General features: G+C 39.7%; 1 protein-coding gene across 2 annotated transcripts in view; it reads left to right on the forward strand.

Annotated features, from left to right (window-relative positions):
• Positions 1–6,803, forward strand: part of ube2g1b (ubiquitin-conjugating enzyme E2G 1b (UBC7 homolog, yeast)) — a 36,168-nt gene extending 29,365 nt beyond the window's left edge. For both annotated transcript variants that reach the window (XM_039772153.1, XM_039772152.1), the window contains 2 exons: positions 646–754; positions 5,652–6,803. In XM_039772153.1, coding sequence (XP_039628087.1) covers positions 646–732 — 87 coding nt within the window. In that variant the 3' untranslated portion in view covers positions 733–754; positions 5,652–6,803. The remainder of the gene's footprint in view (positions 1–645; positions 755–5,651) is intronic.
• Positions 6,804–14,210: the final 7,407 nt, after the last annotated feature.

Below are 14,210 nucleotides of genomic sequence, written 5' to 3' on the forward strand. Positions count from 1 at the left end.
TAATGTTGCTAACGGTACAGGCCCAGACATTCCAACAAGTTTGCAAGTGGCAAAAATAACTCATTCTAGTTGTCAAGAGAGAAGTCATGAAGACATGTAAACAGAAAACCGTCTTCTAGGGGAAGAGGAACGCTAATCTAATTTACCATGGACTATTGCATTTTATGGTGGATGCAATGGGTTTGGATGGTCATTTAGTTGTGTAGTTATCTCTGTAACCCCTTCACCATCTATTTACTAATGTATGGTGAGCACACTGGCGCATTAAATGAGTGGTGCTATATATGGTAGTAGTTGTTGTGTGGTTCCCCACCTTTTATGTAAAGCACATTGAGTTCTGCGGAAAAGCGCTAATTTTTTTTTAATTTTTTGTGTGATTCTTGGAAGGATTGAATCTTTAAAAAAGTAGATTTAAGTTCTTTTTAGTGGATGGATCATCTTCAGACCAGTCTGTTTTTCAGTTTCAGGGCCTTAGATCATTTTCTTTTCTTGTTCTAACTTAAACATAACATTCATGTCTGCTTAATACAAAATCAACTCCATTATATCTTTGTGTTATAACTTTCATACAACTTTTACATTGTTAGGTTTGTTTGCAACAGATTTTAACTTTTCGCTCTTGCATTTGGAACATTTATAATGCAGAAAGAGTGGCGGGAGGATCCCAATGGTGAATTCAAGAGGAAGGTTGCAAGATGTGTCAGAAAAAGTCAAGAAATGGCATTTGATTAGCTTGCATGTGTGGATTTACGGGGTAAGTTATTGCAATTTTGTCACTGGTGAGTAACTATTGAAGACAGAACCGCTGTAATGCAGGCTAGTGCTTAATATTCAGATGGCATAGTTCTTGAGTTAATGTCCTTTTCACCAATTATCTCACAGCTTGCATAACCTATGTGTGTAGTTTAATATTTTACTGTATAGTGCCTTAAAATAGTTGGCCCACACTAGCTATCTTCACATTTTGTTATGTTTTATATTAAATTGACCCAATCAACCGCAATCAAAGTGGAAATGTGCATTAAATTAAAAATGTCTAAGTTTAAACTGCTCACAGCCATGGACAGCAGGAGACTTTCCAATGAAAGCTTAAAAATGAAAACCAGGGTTTCAGTCTTAACTGGCCTTGTCCCTTGGGGGCCCCAGGTTGTACATTACATAATGACTATAGCACTGGCCCTCAACTTCTAGGACACCTCTTAGGAAAGCTACTGCAGCAACAGTTGTTAATCAGGGTGATGTACAAAAGTTGGCTTGAAATCATTCATGGGTCTACAGCAGAATCTTCAAATCTTTATTGTAAGATGAAAAGGAGGGAAAATATACATTAAGATGCCAAGATTTCTTTGTCATTCAATTCAAAAGAAACCAATTCCTATTATTAAAACGGCAAAAAAGCCGTTCATTCATTCATTTTTAATGAATATTGCTTTTCTTGAAGAGATGGGTAAGCAAAATAGACATTATTATTATTATTACCTTTTTTATATAGCTTTTGTTTGTATTGCTCTTTTGCCAGTTTTGAAGTATGATGACCAGGTAATTGTGAGTAAAGTAAAACATCTAGTTTTGAAATAGGTGCGCTATTGCTAGGTGATCATGTTTGAAATTAATTAGACCATGTATTAATGAATAAAATTGTATTCTTTTTAGACATCTGGCACAGTGGCCTGGTATATGTATAAGCATTCGTGTAGGAAATTCAAGTTCATCTTTCTGCCACAGTTAGTGGAATATATGCAGACTTGTCAAGTGCTATCCCACCCTTTTCATATGTATTACAGCCACAAAAATGCAAGTCCAGTTTGCAGGGGACAGGGATTTTCTGAATTAAAACTGCTAACCGGTATTCTGTCTGCTATGTTAATTGTCCCTTTCAGGTGTCTTTCCAACAAATAAAAACAAAAAAATTAGCTTTGTGTTTTCAATTACCAGTTTGTATTGTTTGTATACACTGAGTGTGGTGAATTTGTGTTATATGATCATTACTTTTATAACAGACATGGAGTAAAGGTGCTGTAAATAGCCAGTTTAGTGTGTTTTTTTTTTTTTTTTCCTCTCTCTTTTAAAGCATTTGCCTTTAACTGGCACTCAAGCCACAAAGTACATGACCATTATTGTTCCTCCTGCAGGTGGTAATCCCACTGGAGGACTGACCCATGTTACTACTTTGGGCACTGTTTGGCTATGTCTCATGGTTAAAGGTTTGGCTCCAGGGCAGGGCCCAAGTTTTCATTTTCTGGGTGATTTTACTGGGTCCTTGTTTGTTTCTTTCTAATAGTGGTCATGTTAACTGTGCTACATCTGGTCCCTCACCTACAATCATGTGAAAAAATTTATTTTGAGGAATTTTGGCCCAGTCTTCTTTTTTACAATGTTTCTTCATGTCATTGAGGTTTGTGGGCTTTCATTTCTGCACAGCTCTCTTAAGGTCCTGTCCTATCCATTCAGGTTGAAGTCTCTACTTTGACTGGGCCATTGCAACACCTAGATTTTCTTTTCTTTTTCAGCCATTCTGTTTTTGCTGGTGTTTTTGGAATCATTGCACTGTAGCATGTGCCCATTTAAGCCAAGCTTTAGCTGTCAGACAGTTGGCCTCACGTTTTGAGTTCAGAGTGCTTTGGTATACAGAGGAGATCGTGGTCACATCAGTGACTGCAAGGTGCCCAGGCCCTTTGGCTCCCCAACATGCCCAAATGTTTGAGAGTTAGTATTGAGAGTTGGTTTTTCCTACTGTGGCACTGTGCATTATGGCCAGACATCATCACTTGTTCCAAAAGTCTTGTGGTTTGTTCAGATGCAGCTTTGCAAATCTACTCTGTGCTGCCATGCTCTTTTCTTTCTTTTCAGAGTGAAGAGACTTTCTCCTAGCAGTCCTTCCGTCCCAAACCATATTTGAGTCTTTTTGTAATTGCACTGTCGGGTACTTAAACATGTTAACTTTTTTTTTTCTCTCTTTTTTTTTTTTTTTTTCCTTCTTCCCCCATTACTTTGTGCATTGCACAGTCTGACCTTAAGGCGAATTTTCTGACATCCCCCACTCCTGGGAAGCTTGGCGACTGTCTTGAATGTTTTCCACTTGTCTTGAATGATGAACTTCATATTGTTTGGAAATGGCCTTATAGTCCTTTACAGATTGATGGGCAATAACAATTGCTTCTCTGAGATCTTTGCTGACACACACCTGAATGCTCCGGCGCAGTAAACTACCGAAACGTCTGGTTTTATAGAGGTGGTCACAGTTGCTGCTGATCAGTTCATTGAGTGAAATTGATTAGAGGCACCTGGCTGATGATTACCCTTTGAATTCCTATGGAAACAGTAAAGGTGGACTTCATTTTTGACACACTGCTTCTGCATTTTTGGCTTCATTTTTATTAAATAAATGACACAGTGCAATAATTCAAGCGTTGCTCATCCAATGTTGTATTTGCCTAATTTTGGGAACTAAGGACCAGATTTTTTTTTTTTTTTTTAAAATAAACTCGTGATCCATAAAATTTTAGAATTGCAGGGTATAGTTTATTTTTCATGTAAGACCACTTTGGGTGACCCTACCAGGGGCAATTGCCTCGGATAACATAGTTCCTAGGATCATTGGGGGACACAACCCCCTCCACTATGATAGGATGCCAATTCCTAAAGGGGCTGTCTTTTTATATTAAGTTTGTGATTTGTAGTATTAGAAAAGTTCAGTTAAGCACTCGTAATTCAAAAATGTATGTGTGGGCACAAATGATTGTTTTTTTATCATGAGAAACTGAAAATTAATAATTAGCAGTGCTAATGCAAGGTCTGTATTAAGCAAAAAATGTGCAATATCCAGATGCAGTTTTAATTTAATGTATTAAATGGATTCCTTTTAATATAGTATTTAGCAAGCAAAGAAGAATATGTTTGTATACAAGAAAGCATAAAATTGAATTGTCTCTGTCTTGTGTGTTTTTTATTTTGTTCTAAAATATTAAATGTATGGCTATATAAACTAATTAAGGAAATGGCATTTCCTTAGCTTGGAATGTGGTGGGTTTGTTGTTATGTGTGGACATATTTGAGTGGTCCTTGGTATTCTTTACTACAGAAGGCCTGAGGTCTGTCAATGAATGTGGTCTGGGGTGGTCTTATCGGCAACCTTGTCAGTAAGGGAGGTGGGGGGAGAAATAAGCCAATACAGTGGAACCTCAGGTCACTAACGTGTCTGAACACGTACAAATCGGGTTACGACCAAAAAGTTCACCAAACTTTTGCATCTGTTCACAACCACACACTCGGGTGACAAGCAAGCCAGTTTCCCATCCGGTTCGTCTGATTTCCACACGTGTTCAGTCTCTCCCTGTACTGTATGTTTGTTCTCCGTGCATCACACAGACGGACTCTCCCTCAAAACTGAAACCTCCACTCAACCCAGCTTCCTCCTGTGGTATAGCGAGTCCACAGCTCCCGTCAAAAAGGCCAGTTTTAAGAAATCGCCGTATCTTAGCAAGGGGTTGTGGTTGTGTGTGGCCAAAGTGGTTCCTGAGGAGTTGGTGATGTAGGCGTTTCTCACCTAAGTGCACTAGGTGAGAAGCAGTCCACATCCGTAATTGTTCCCAGGAACTGCTGATTGCCACGCATACCACGTCCTCTTCATAAATAGAAGCTCAAGTCGACTAAAGGGAAAAAAGAGAACAGAAAAGCATGGGAGGTTGAGGAGGCGAGAGAGAGAGCGATAGCGAGCAGGCTCTTGTGCCGCTGAGAGAGAGGGAGAGCGCAGGCTCGCATGGGTGTTTTGTCTCCGTGTTCAATGTTTTTAGGTTTAATTTACTATTACACTGTGTATTTTATGGTATAATTAACTATTTGTGCTTAATCTTTAAAAAAAATATATATATTTACATACAGTTCGTACGGTCTGGAACAGATTAATTAATTGTATTTACATACAGTCCTATGGGGGAAATTACTTAGGGTCACGACCAGAATTTTGAAACTAATTGCGGTCATGACTGGAGGTTCCATTGTACGTTACTTTGTATTATAATATTGTCAAAGGTGACCATGGTTTTTTTAGAATGTAAAAGCTTGTAGTGAGAGAACAGATTGTGAGGTAATTGCAACAACCTGTCAAATTGTACTTCATTACTGAACATGGACATGAGATCAGTAGTGTCATTTTGAACAAAGTTTACAAGAGGGTAATCCATAGGCTGTACTATACAAAGTGAATGCTGCATTTTGCAGGGACTAGACATGTGATCACTATCACTCTGCAGTCTATCCTTTTTTTTTTTTTTTTTTAAATATGTATACATATGGCCTGTACTCATAAAGAGAGCACCTGAAGCACTGATCCAGTTTATACCCCCAACCCATGGGTTAAGTCTGACACGTGGCCTGACTGCCGCCTTAGTGCAGTTAGTAGTGACAGACCTGATGGTATATGCTGGTGCTGACTTGTCAAAGACCAACTCTCCATCCTGTACTGAACTTCTTCAGCTTTGTGGTTTACTAACTTGAGTGTGGTGGTCTTTAGATAGGGCTCTCTAGTGGTGGTTACAGACCGGTATACACTGGTGTGTGTGAATTTATTTGAACTTAGAAAAATTGTCTTGATTTTGCTGCTGTAAATGCAATTGTTTTAACTGTGTATTTTTCTTTTTCCTCTCCTCCAGATTACTACGAAAGGACTCCGATTTTTAAAATACTTTGCTCTTCCATAAAGGCTGGGTTATGTATTTTATTCCCCTAATCCCTCACCTTGCAACCTTGTTTTCGCTGTTGGGAAAAAAAAAATCTAGCCACATTGGTTCATCTGAAAGGTTTGTTTTTATATGTAAAAACATCTGTGTATTTAAAAGGAAAAAAAACGCGCTGAGTAGCTTTTCCAATACGGAATTGTATATTTATTTATTTTGAAGGTTATAAACAATGTAAAATATGTCACTACTGTAAATTACTTGCTTTTATATCTGCTGCTGATTTATTTCTACCTTCTATCAGGTTTATTATGCAATTTGGGTTTTCTCTATTCATGTTGTAAAAATAAACTTTTATCACCCCTAGAAACACTGTGTGTGTGTGTGTGTGTGTGTGTGTGTGTGGGCGCAGTTGTAAATGAGACACAACTATGAAGGTTGCTTTGGCTTTTGAGCTTCTTGCCAGTGTTATGGTTTGCTGCCTCGTTTGCACAGATTTCGAGGTTTGTCAATTTCAAGAGGGGTCCTTTTGGGATGTGAGGTAAAGGAGAAATGGTGTTTGCCTTCCAGGTTTCATGTGTGATAATGTTAACTCGCTTAAGCCGTATGGATGTGTGTTGTATTTTGCCATGCTGAAGAGTCAACGCCAGATTTCTTCTTGTGTCTCAGAGTTGAAATTATAAAGCAATGTAATCTGCTAAAGTCTCAATGGATGTGCTTTTGTACGGGGAGGGGAGGAGTGTTACGTCTCCCAGATGTTGGAGAAGCAGATATCTGCAAGACAGCATGCATGGACCACCCAGTCTGGGGCAGTTGTTTCAGAGTGGTGATTTTGGGGGGTGTGTGTGGGGTTTTTTTTTTTCCCCCTCTGTGGCACCCCTGATATTTGTTCAAGATGGACGAACACAAACTTATTTCATGGACCTCAAGAGTTTGCAACCAAACAACAAAGGAAAGCAGTGGATTTTTGTTTTAATTTGCTTTTAATCTCTGATTATTGCCAGAGTTAAAGTTTGCCTGTAGGTTAAATAAAGCTTTGTACCTGTTTTACACTTTAAGCATTTTTTGGAAAGTTGTATTTGAAATTAATAAAACTTTTATGATTGCTCTGGTATTTTTCTACCTCCATTGATCTCCACAACCTTGTTTTTCTTTATTCATGCTGGTGTTGTTTATGCTGTGGGTGAAGGTACTACCACTTTGACTGGAGCCTTGTTTTAATGGTGTGACTACCCTTGACCAAGACAACAGTAAAAGGATGTTTATTTCAGAACATAAAAAAGTGGGAGTTAAATGTGATCATTGGTCTGCTGGAGATTTGAACTCGCACCCTTCAGCTTTCTTCATCAATGCTTAACCCCCTAGACCACAGCAGTTGGCTTTTTCCAAAGGAGGTCTGGTTATTTATTTCAGCTTTTCTTCAACTTTGGGGGGAAAAAAAACACCCTGAGTTGGTATTGAACTTGCAACCTTCTGAACTCCTGCCTACATGCTTTACTTGGTGTGCCACTTTACTTGCTCTTTATAGCTTAGTAGATTGTTCTATTTATCAAATGTTTTTTTGTTTCTGATAAGAAAGGAGGAGAGGGGCATTTGGATTTGAGCCCACACTTAGCCTCTTGTGGGATTTGAGCCCATAGCCCTGTTGGGATTTTGGTGCACTTGCCACCCTCCTAACCTGTTGTGCCAGATGTGGTCCTTTCAGTTTAGGGTTTTTATTCCTATTTATCATTGTAGAATACTGGATGCTCTTAAGAGAAAATGTTTTTCTTTGGTACCTACCCAGATTTGATCTCACATCCCTCTTATGATTCAGGCCCACTTGTCACCTTCCTAGCCTGCTATGCCAGATGACTGCCCCTTTCAGTTTAGGGTTTTTGTTCCTATTTATCATTGTAGAATATTGCATACTCTTGAGAGAAAAAGTTTTCCCTTGGTACCTACCCAGATTTGATCCCACAACCCTTTTATGATTTGGGCCCACACAGTGCCTCTTAACCTGTTGTGCCAGATGACTGGTTCTTTTAGTTTTGGTTCTTCATTCCTATTTATCATTGGAGAATATTGGATGCTCTTAAGTGAAAATATTTTTCATTAGAGCCAACTTAGATTTGATCACACAGCCCTGTTGGGATTCAGACTTGTACCTTCCTGGACCACTAGTGTGTTATGCCACATGACTGGCCCTTTCAGTTCAGGTGTTTCATTCCTATTTATCATTGTAGAATATTGGGTACTCTTACGAGAAAATGTTTTACATTGGTACCTTCACAGCTTTGATCCCACAACCCTGTTGTGATTTGGGCCCACACGATGCCTCTTAACCTATTGTGCCAGATGACTGGCCCTTTCAGTTTAGGCTTTTTGCTCCTATTTATCATTGGGGAATATTGGGTACTCTTAAGAGAAAACGTTTTTCATTGGTGCCAACTTACATTTGATCCCACAACCCTGTTGGGATTCAGGCTCTCTTGGCTGCCTTCTAGCATGTGCCGGATAGCTGGCCCTTTCAGTTTATGCTTTTTGTTCATTGTAGAATACTATTGGATATACTCAAGAGAAAATATTTTTCATTGGTGCCAACTTGGATTTGACACCACAGCCCTCTTGTGATTCAGAGCCATGTCTCATCCTCCTAACCTGTTATGCCAGATCACTGGCCCTTTCAGGTTAGGATTTTCATTCCTATTTATCATTGTAGAATATTGGATACTCTTAAGAGAAAACATTCTTCTTTGGTGCTAACTTAGATTTGATCCCACAACCCTGTTGGGATTCAGACTCTCTTGTCTGTCTCCTAACCTGATGTGCCAGATGACTGGCCTGTTCAGTTTAGGCTTTTTGTTTCTATTTTGTCATTGTAGATTATTGGATACTCTTAAAGAGAAAATATTTCTCCATTGGTGCCCATGTAGACTTAATTCCACACTCCTGTTGGGATTCAGGCTCACTAGCCTGTTATGCCACATGACGGGGCCTTTCAGTTTAGGCTTTTTGCTCCTATTTATCATAGTAGAGTATTGGGTACTCATAAGAGAAAATGTTTTTCATTGGTGCCAACTTACATTTGATCCCACAACCCTGTTGGGATTCAGGCTCTCTTGGCTGCCTTCTAGCATGTGCCGGATAGCTGGCCCTTTCAGTTTATGCTTTTTGTTCATTGTAGAATACTATTGGATATACTCAAGAGAAAATATTTTTCATTGGTGCCAACTTGGATTTGACACCACAGCCCTCTTGTGATTCAGAGCCATGTCTCATCCTCCTAACCTGTTATGCCAGATCACTGGCCCTTTCAGGTTAGGATTTTCATTCCTATTTATCATTGTAGAATATTGGATACTCTTAAGAGAAAACATTCTTCTTTGGTGCTAACTTAGATTTGATCCCACAACCCTGTTGGGATTCAGACTCTCTTGTCTGTCTCCTAACCTGATGTGCCAGATGACTGGCCTGTTCAGTTTAGGCTTTTTGTTTCTATTTTGTCATTGTAGATTATTGGATACTCTTAAAGAGAAAATATTTCTCCATTGGTGCCCATGTAGACTTAATTCCACACTCCTGTTGGGATTCAGGCTCACTAGCCTGTTATGCCACATGACGGGGCCTTTCAGTTTAGGCTTTTTGCTCCTATTTATCATAGTAGAGTATTGGGTACTCATAAGAGAAAATGTTTTTCATTGGTGCCAACTTACATTTGATCCCACAACCCTGTTGGGATTCAGGCTCTCTTGTCTGCCTTTTAACATGTTGTGCCAGATAACTGGCCCTTTCAGTTTAGGCTTTTAGTTCCTATTTATCATCGTAGAATATTAGATACACTTAAGAGAAAACATTTCCTCATTGGTTCCCACCCAGATTCAAGCCCACACCTTGCTGGTCTCTTAACCTGTTATGCCAGATGACTGGCCTTTTCAGTTTAGGGTTTTTATTCCTATTTATCATTGTAGAATACTGGATGCTCTTAAGAGAAAATGTTTTTCTTTGGTACCTACCCAGATTTGATCTCACATCCCTCTTATGATTCAGGCCCACTTGTCACCTTCCTAGCCTGCTATGCCAGATGACTGCCCCTTTCAGTTTAGGGTTTTTGTTCCTATTTATCATTGTAGAATATTGCATACTCTTGAGAGAAAAAGTTTTCCCTTGGTACCTACCCAGATTTGATCCCACAACCCTTTTATGATTTGGGCCCACACAGTGCCTCTTAACCTGTTGTGCCAGATGACTGGTTCTTTCAGTTCTGGCTCTTCATTCCTATTTATCATTGGAGAATATTGGCTGCTCTTACGAGAAAATGTTTTTCATTGGTGCCAACTTACATTTGATCCCACAACCCTGTTGTGATTTGGGCCCACACGATGCCTCTTAACCTGTTGTGCCAGATGACTGGCCCTTTCAGTTTAGGCTTTTTGCTCCTATTTATCATTGTAGAATATTGGATACTCTTAAGAGAAAACATTCTTCTTTGGTGCTAACTTAGATTTGATTCTACAACCCTGTTGGGATTCAGGCTCTCTTGTCTGTCTCCTAACCTGATGTGCCAGATGACTGGCCTGTTCAGTTTAGGCTTTTTGTTTCTATTTTGTCATTGTAGATTATTGGATACTCTTAAGAGAAAATATTTCTCCATTGGTGCTCATGTAGACTTAATTCCACACTCCTGTTGGGATTCGGGCTCACTAGCCTGTTATGCCACATGATGGGGCCTTTCAGTTTAGGCTTTTTGCTCCTATTTATTAGTAGAGTATTGGGTACTCATAAGAGAAAATGTTTTTCATTGGTGCCAACTTACATTTGATCCCACAACCCTGTTGGGATTCAGGCTCTCTTGTCTGCCTTTTAACATGTTGTGCCAGATAACTGGCCCTTTCAGTTTAGGCTTTTTATTCCTATTTATTATCGTAGAATATTAGATACTCTTAAGAGAAAATGTTTTCCCTTGGTACCTACCCAGATTTGATCCCATAACCTTTTTATGATTTGGGCCCACACTGTGGCTCTTAACCTGTTATGCCAGGTGACTGGCCTTTTCAATTTAGGCTTTTGTTCTTATTTATCATTGTAGAACATTAGATAGTCTTAAGAGAAAATGTTTTACATTGGTACCTACCAAGATTTGGTCCCACAGCCCTGTTGGGATTCAGGCCCTAGCCTGTCACACCAGGGCACTGGACCTTTCCATTTATGCTCTCTGTTCCTTTTTTGTCATTGTAGAATATTGGATACTCTTGGGGGAAAATGTTTCCCACCCCTTGGTACCCACCTGGATTTGATCCCATGGTCTTGCTGGGACTTGGGCCTTACAGGCCCCCAAGCCTGTTATGCCACATGAATGGCCCTTTCAGCTTAGGCTTTTCATTCCTATTTATCATCATAGAATATTGGGTACTCTTAAAAAATATTTTCTGTTGGTACCAACTTAGATTTGACTCCAAAACCCTGTTGTGATTTGGGCCCAAACTGTGGCTCCTAAGCTGTTAGGGCAGTCGACTGGCCCTTTCAGTTTGGGCATTTTGTTCCTATTTATCATTAGAGAATATTGTATACTCTTAAGAGAAAATGTTTTCCCATTGGTACACACCCAGATTTGATCCCACAAACTTGTCCACTCCACATGGGTTACCTGAACCGCTGGACCACACAGTCTGCACCATTAGGAGTTGACTTCTATTTTTTTTATTACCTCAGCATAGTGACCCGCTTCACTAAAGCAACATTAAGGCGAGCCAAGAACCTGCAGGTCACTAGACATCATAGTCTGATGTTAAGCTCCAGACCACTCTGACTTCACATTAATGTTAAGCTGTTTGTATTTTTTTTTTTTTAAATTGGACCTTCTGTAATAGAATATTTGAGGGAGGCATCACAAATCCTTTTTGTAAGGCTTGAACCTGCAATCACTCAACTTCCATATCCTGGTCCTTAGCCTGTGAGCCACAGCATCAATTATGTATATCTTTTGACAAACCCCCTTTTCTAGACCCTGATTCAGTTGGCCTGACAGGTCCTTTAGTGAATTGTTGGCCACAAGTTCAGACTGTTCACATTTCTTCAAATGAGCCTGCTACCACTACTGTTGGGTTGAACCGATGACCCTTTAGATTAAGTAACAGAATTCAATCACAGTCACTGACCCTTTAGATTAAGTAACAGAATTCAGTCACAGTCACTTCATGTTGTTGAGGGTTATTATTTTTCTCCTCATGTTTGTTCCTTAAAACTGGCTACTTTCTAATAAATATTTTTATGACAGAGATTATGAGACTTGAACTTGTATCCTTAGCTGTTCCACAACACTTAATTTAACAGTAGGCCACAGATGCTTCTGCCTCTCTGCAGTATTTTCTCATATATATTTATGAATTTTATAATCTTATTATAGAATATTAGCAGCATTATCTTTCTAAGATTGATTGGGAGTGCACCAAGCAATGCATGTATGAATTATATGCTAGTTGATGTGATGCGCCATCTGCTGGAATGACAAATACAATGCATGTTATTAGTAAAAACATCTGGGATGTAACAACAGAAACAAAGCAACCAGACAGACACACAGACTATCTGTAAGGTACAGTGCATCCGGAAAGTATTCACAGCGCATCACTTTTTCCACATTTTGTTATGTTACAGCCTTATTCCAAAATGGATTAAATTCATTTTTTTCCTCAGAATTCTACACACAACACCCCATAATGACAGCGTGAAAAAAGTTTACTTGAAGTTTTTGCAAATTTATTAAAAATAAAAAACTGAGAAATCCCATGTACATAAGTATTCACAGCCTTTGCTCAATACTTTGTCGATGCACCTTTGGCAGCAATTACAGCCTCAAGTCTTTTTGAATATGATGCCACAAGCTTGGCACACCTATCCTTGGCCAGTTTCGCCCTTTCCTCTTTGCAGCACCTCTCAAGCTCCATCAGGTTGGATGGGAAGCGTCGGTGCACAGCCATTTTAAGATCTCTCCAGAGATGTTCAATCAGATTCAAGTCTGGGCTCTGGCTGGGCCACTCAAGGACATTCACAGAGTTGTCCTGAAGCCACTCCTTTGATATCTTGGCTGTGTGCTTAGGGTCGTTGTCCTGCTGAAAGATGAACCGTCGCCCCAGTCTGAGGTCAAGAGTGCTCTGGAGCAGGTTTTCATCCAGGATGTCTCTGTACATTGCTGCAGTCATCTTTCCCTTTATTCTGACTAGTCTCCCAGTTCTTGACACTGAAAAACATCCCCACAGCATGATGCTGCCACCACCATGCTTCACTGTAGGGATGGTATTGGCCTGGTGATGAGTGGTGCCTGGTTTCCTCCAAACGTGACACATGGAATTCACACCAAGAACTTCAATCTTTGTCTCATCAGACCAGAGAATTTTGTTTCTCATGGTCTGAGAGTCCTTCAGGTGCCTTTTGGCAAACTCCAGGTGGGCTGCCATGTGCCTTTTACTAAGGAGTGGCTTCCGTCTGGCCACTCTACCATACAGGCCTGATTGGTGGATTGCTGCAGAGATGGTTGTCCTTCTGGAAGGTTCTCCTCTCTCCACAGAGGACCTCTGGAGCTCTGACAGAGTGACCATCGGGTTCTTGGTCACCTCCCTAAGGCCCTTCTCCCCCGATCGCTCAGTTTAGATGGCCGGCCAGCTCTAGGAAGAGTCCTGGTGCTTTTGAACTTCTTCCACTTACAGATGATGGAGGCCACTGTACTCATTGGGACCTTCAAAGCAGCAGAAATTTTTCTGTAACCTTCCCCAGATTTGTGCTTCGAGACAATCCTGTCTCGGAGGTCTACAGACAATTCCTTTGACTTCATGCTTGGTTTGTGCTCTGACATGAACTGTCAACTGTGGGACCTTCTATAGACAGGTGTGTGCCTTTCCAAATCATGTCACATCAACTGAATTTACCACAGGTGGACTCCAATTAAACATCAAGGATGATCAGGGGAAACAGGATACACCTGAGCTCAATTTTGAGCTTCATGACAAAGGCTGTGAATACTTATGTACATGTGCTTTCTCAGTTTTTTTATTTTTAATAAATAAGCAAAAATCTCAAGTAAACTTTATTCACATTGTCATTATGGGGTGTTGTGTGTAGAATTCTGAGGAAAAAATGAATTTAATCCATTTTGGAATAAGGCTGTAGCATAACAAAATGTGGAAAAAGTGATGCGCTGTGAATACTTTAAGGATGCACTGTAGATGATTACATGAGTAATGTTAGAACCAACAACTCTGAAATACTTCTGAATAAAAAAGCTGAGCTGCTTGTTAAATTACTTTAAAAAATATATATTTTGATAAAACAGTGCAACTTAGGTGAGGTGAAAAATATCTGAAAAGCCATTACTCAGGGTAGTAACTGTAAATCAGTGTGAAACTTAGCATAGTCTTATCTAGAGCTATTATCTGTTATTTGGATGGTTTATGAGACTTGACAACTAAAGCAACCTTGAGTGGATAACAATGGCTTAGAATTATCACAATCCCATTGTGTCTTAAATGACACAGCCATGGAGCAGGACTAAGATGTTCC

This window comes from Polypterus senegalus, chromosome 12, assembly GCF_016835505.1.
Source record: "Polypterus senegalus isolate Bchr_013 chromosome 12, ASM1683550v1, whole genome shotgun sequence".
Classification (NCBI taxonomy): Eukaryota; Metazoa; Chordata; class Cladistia; order Polypteriformes; family Polypteridae; genus Polypterus; species Polypterus senegalus.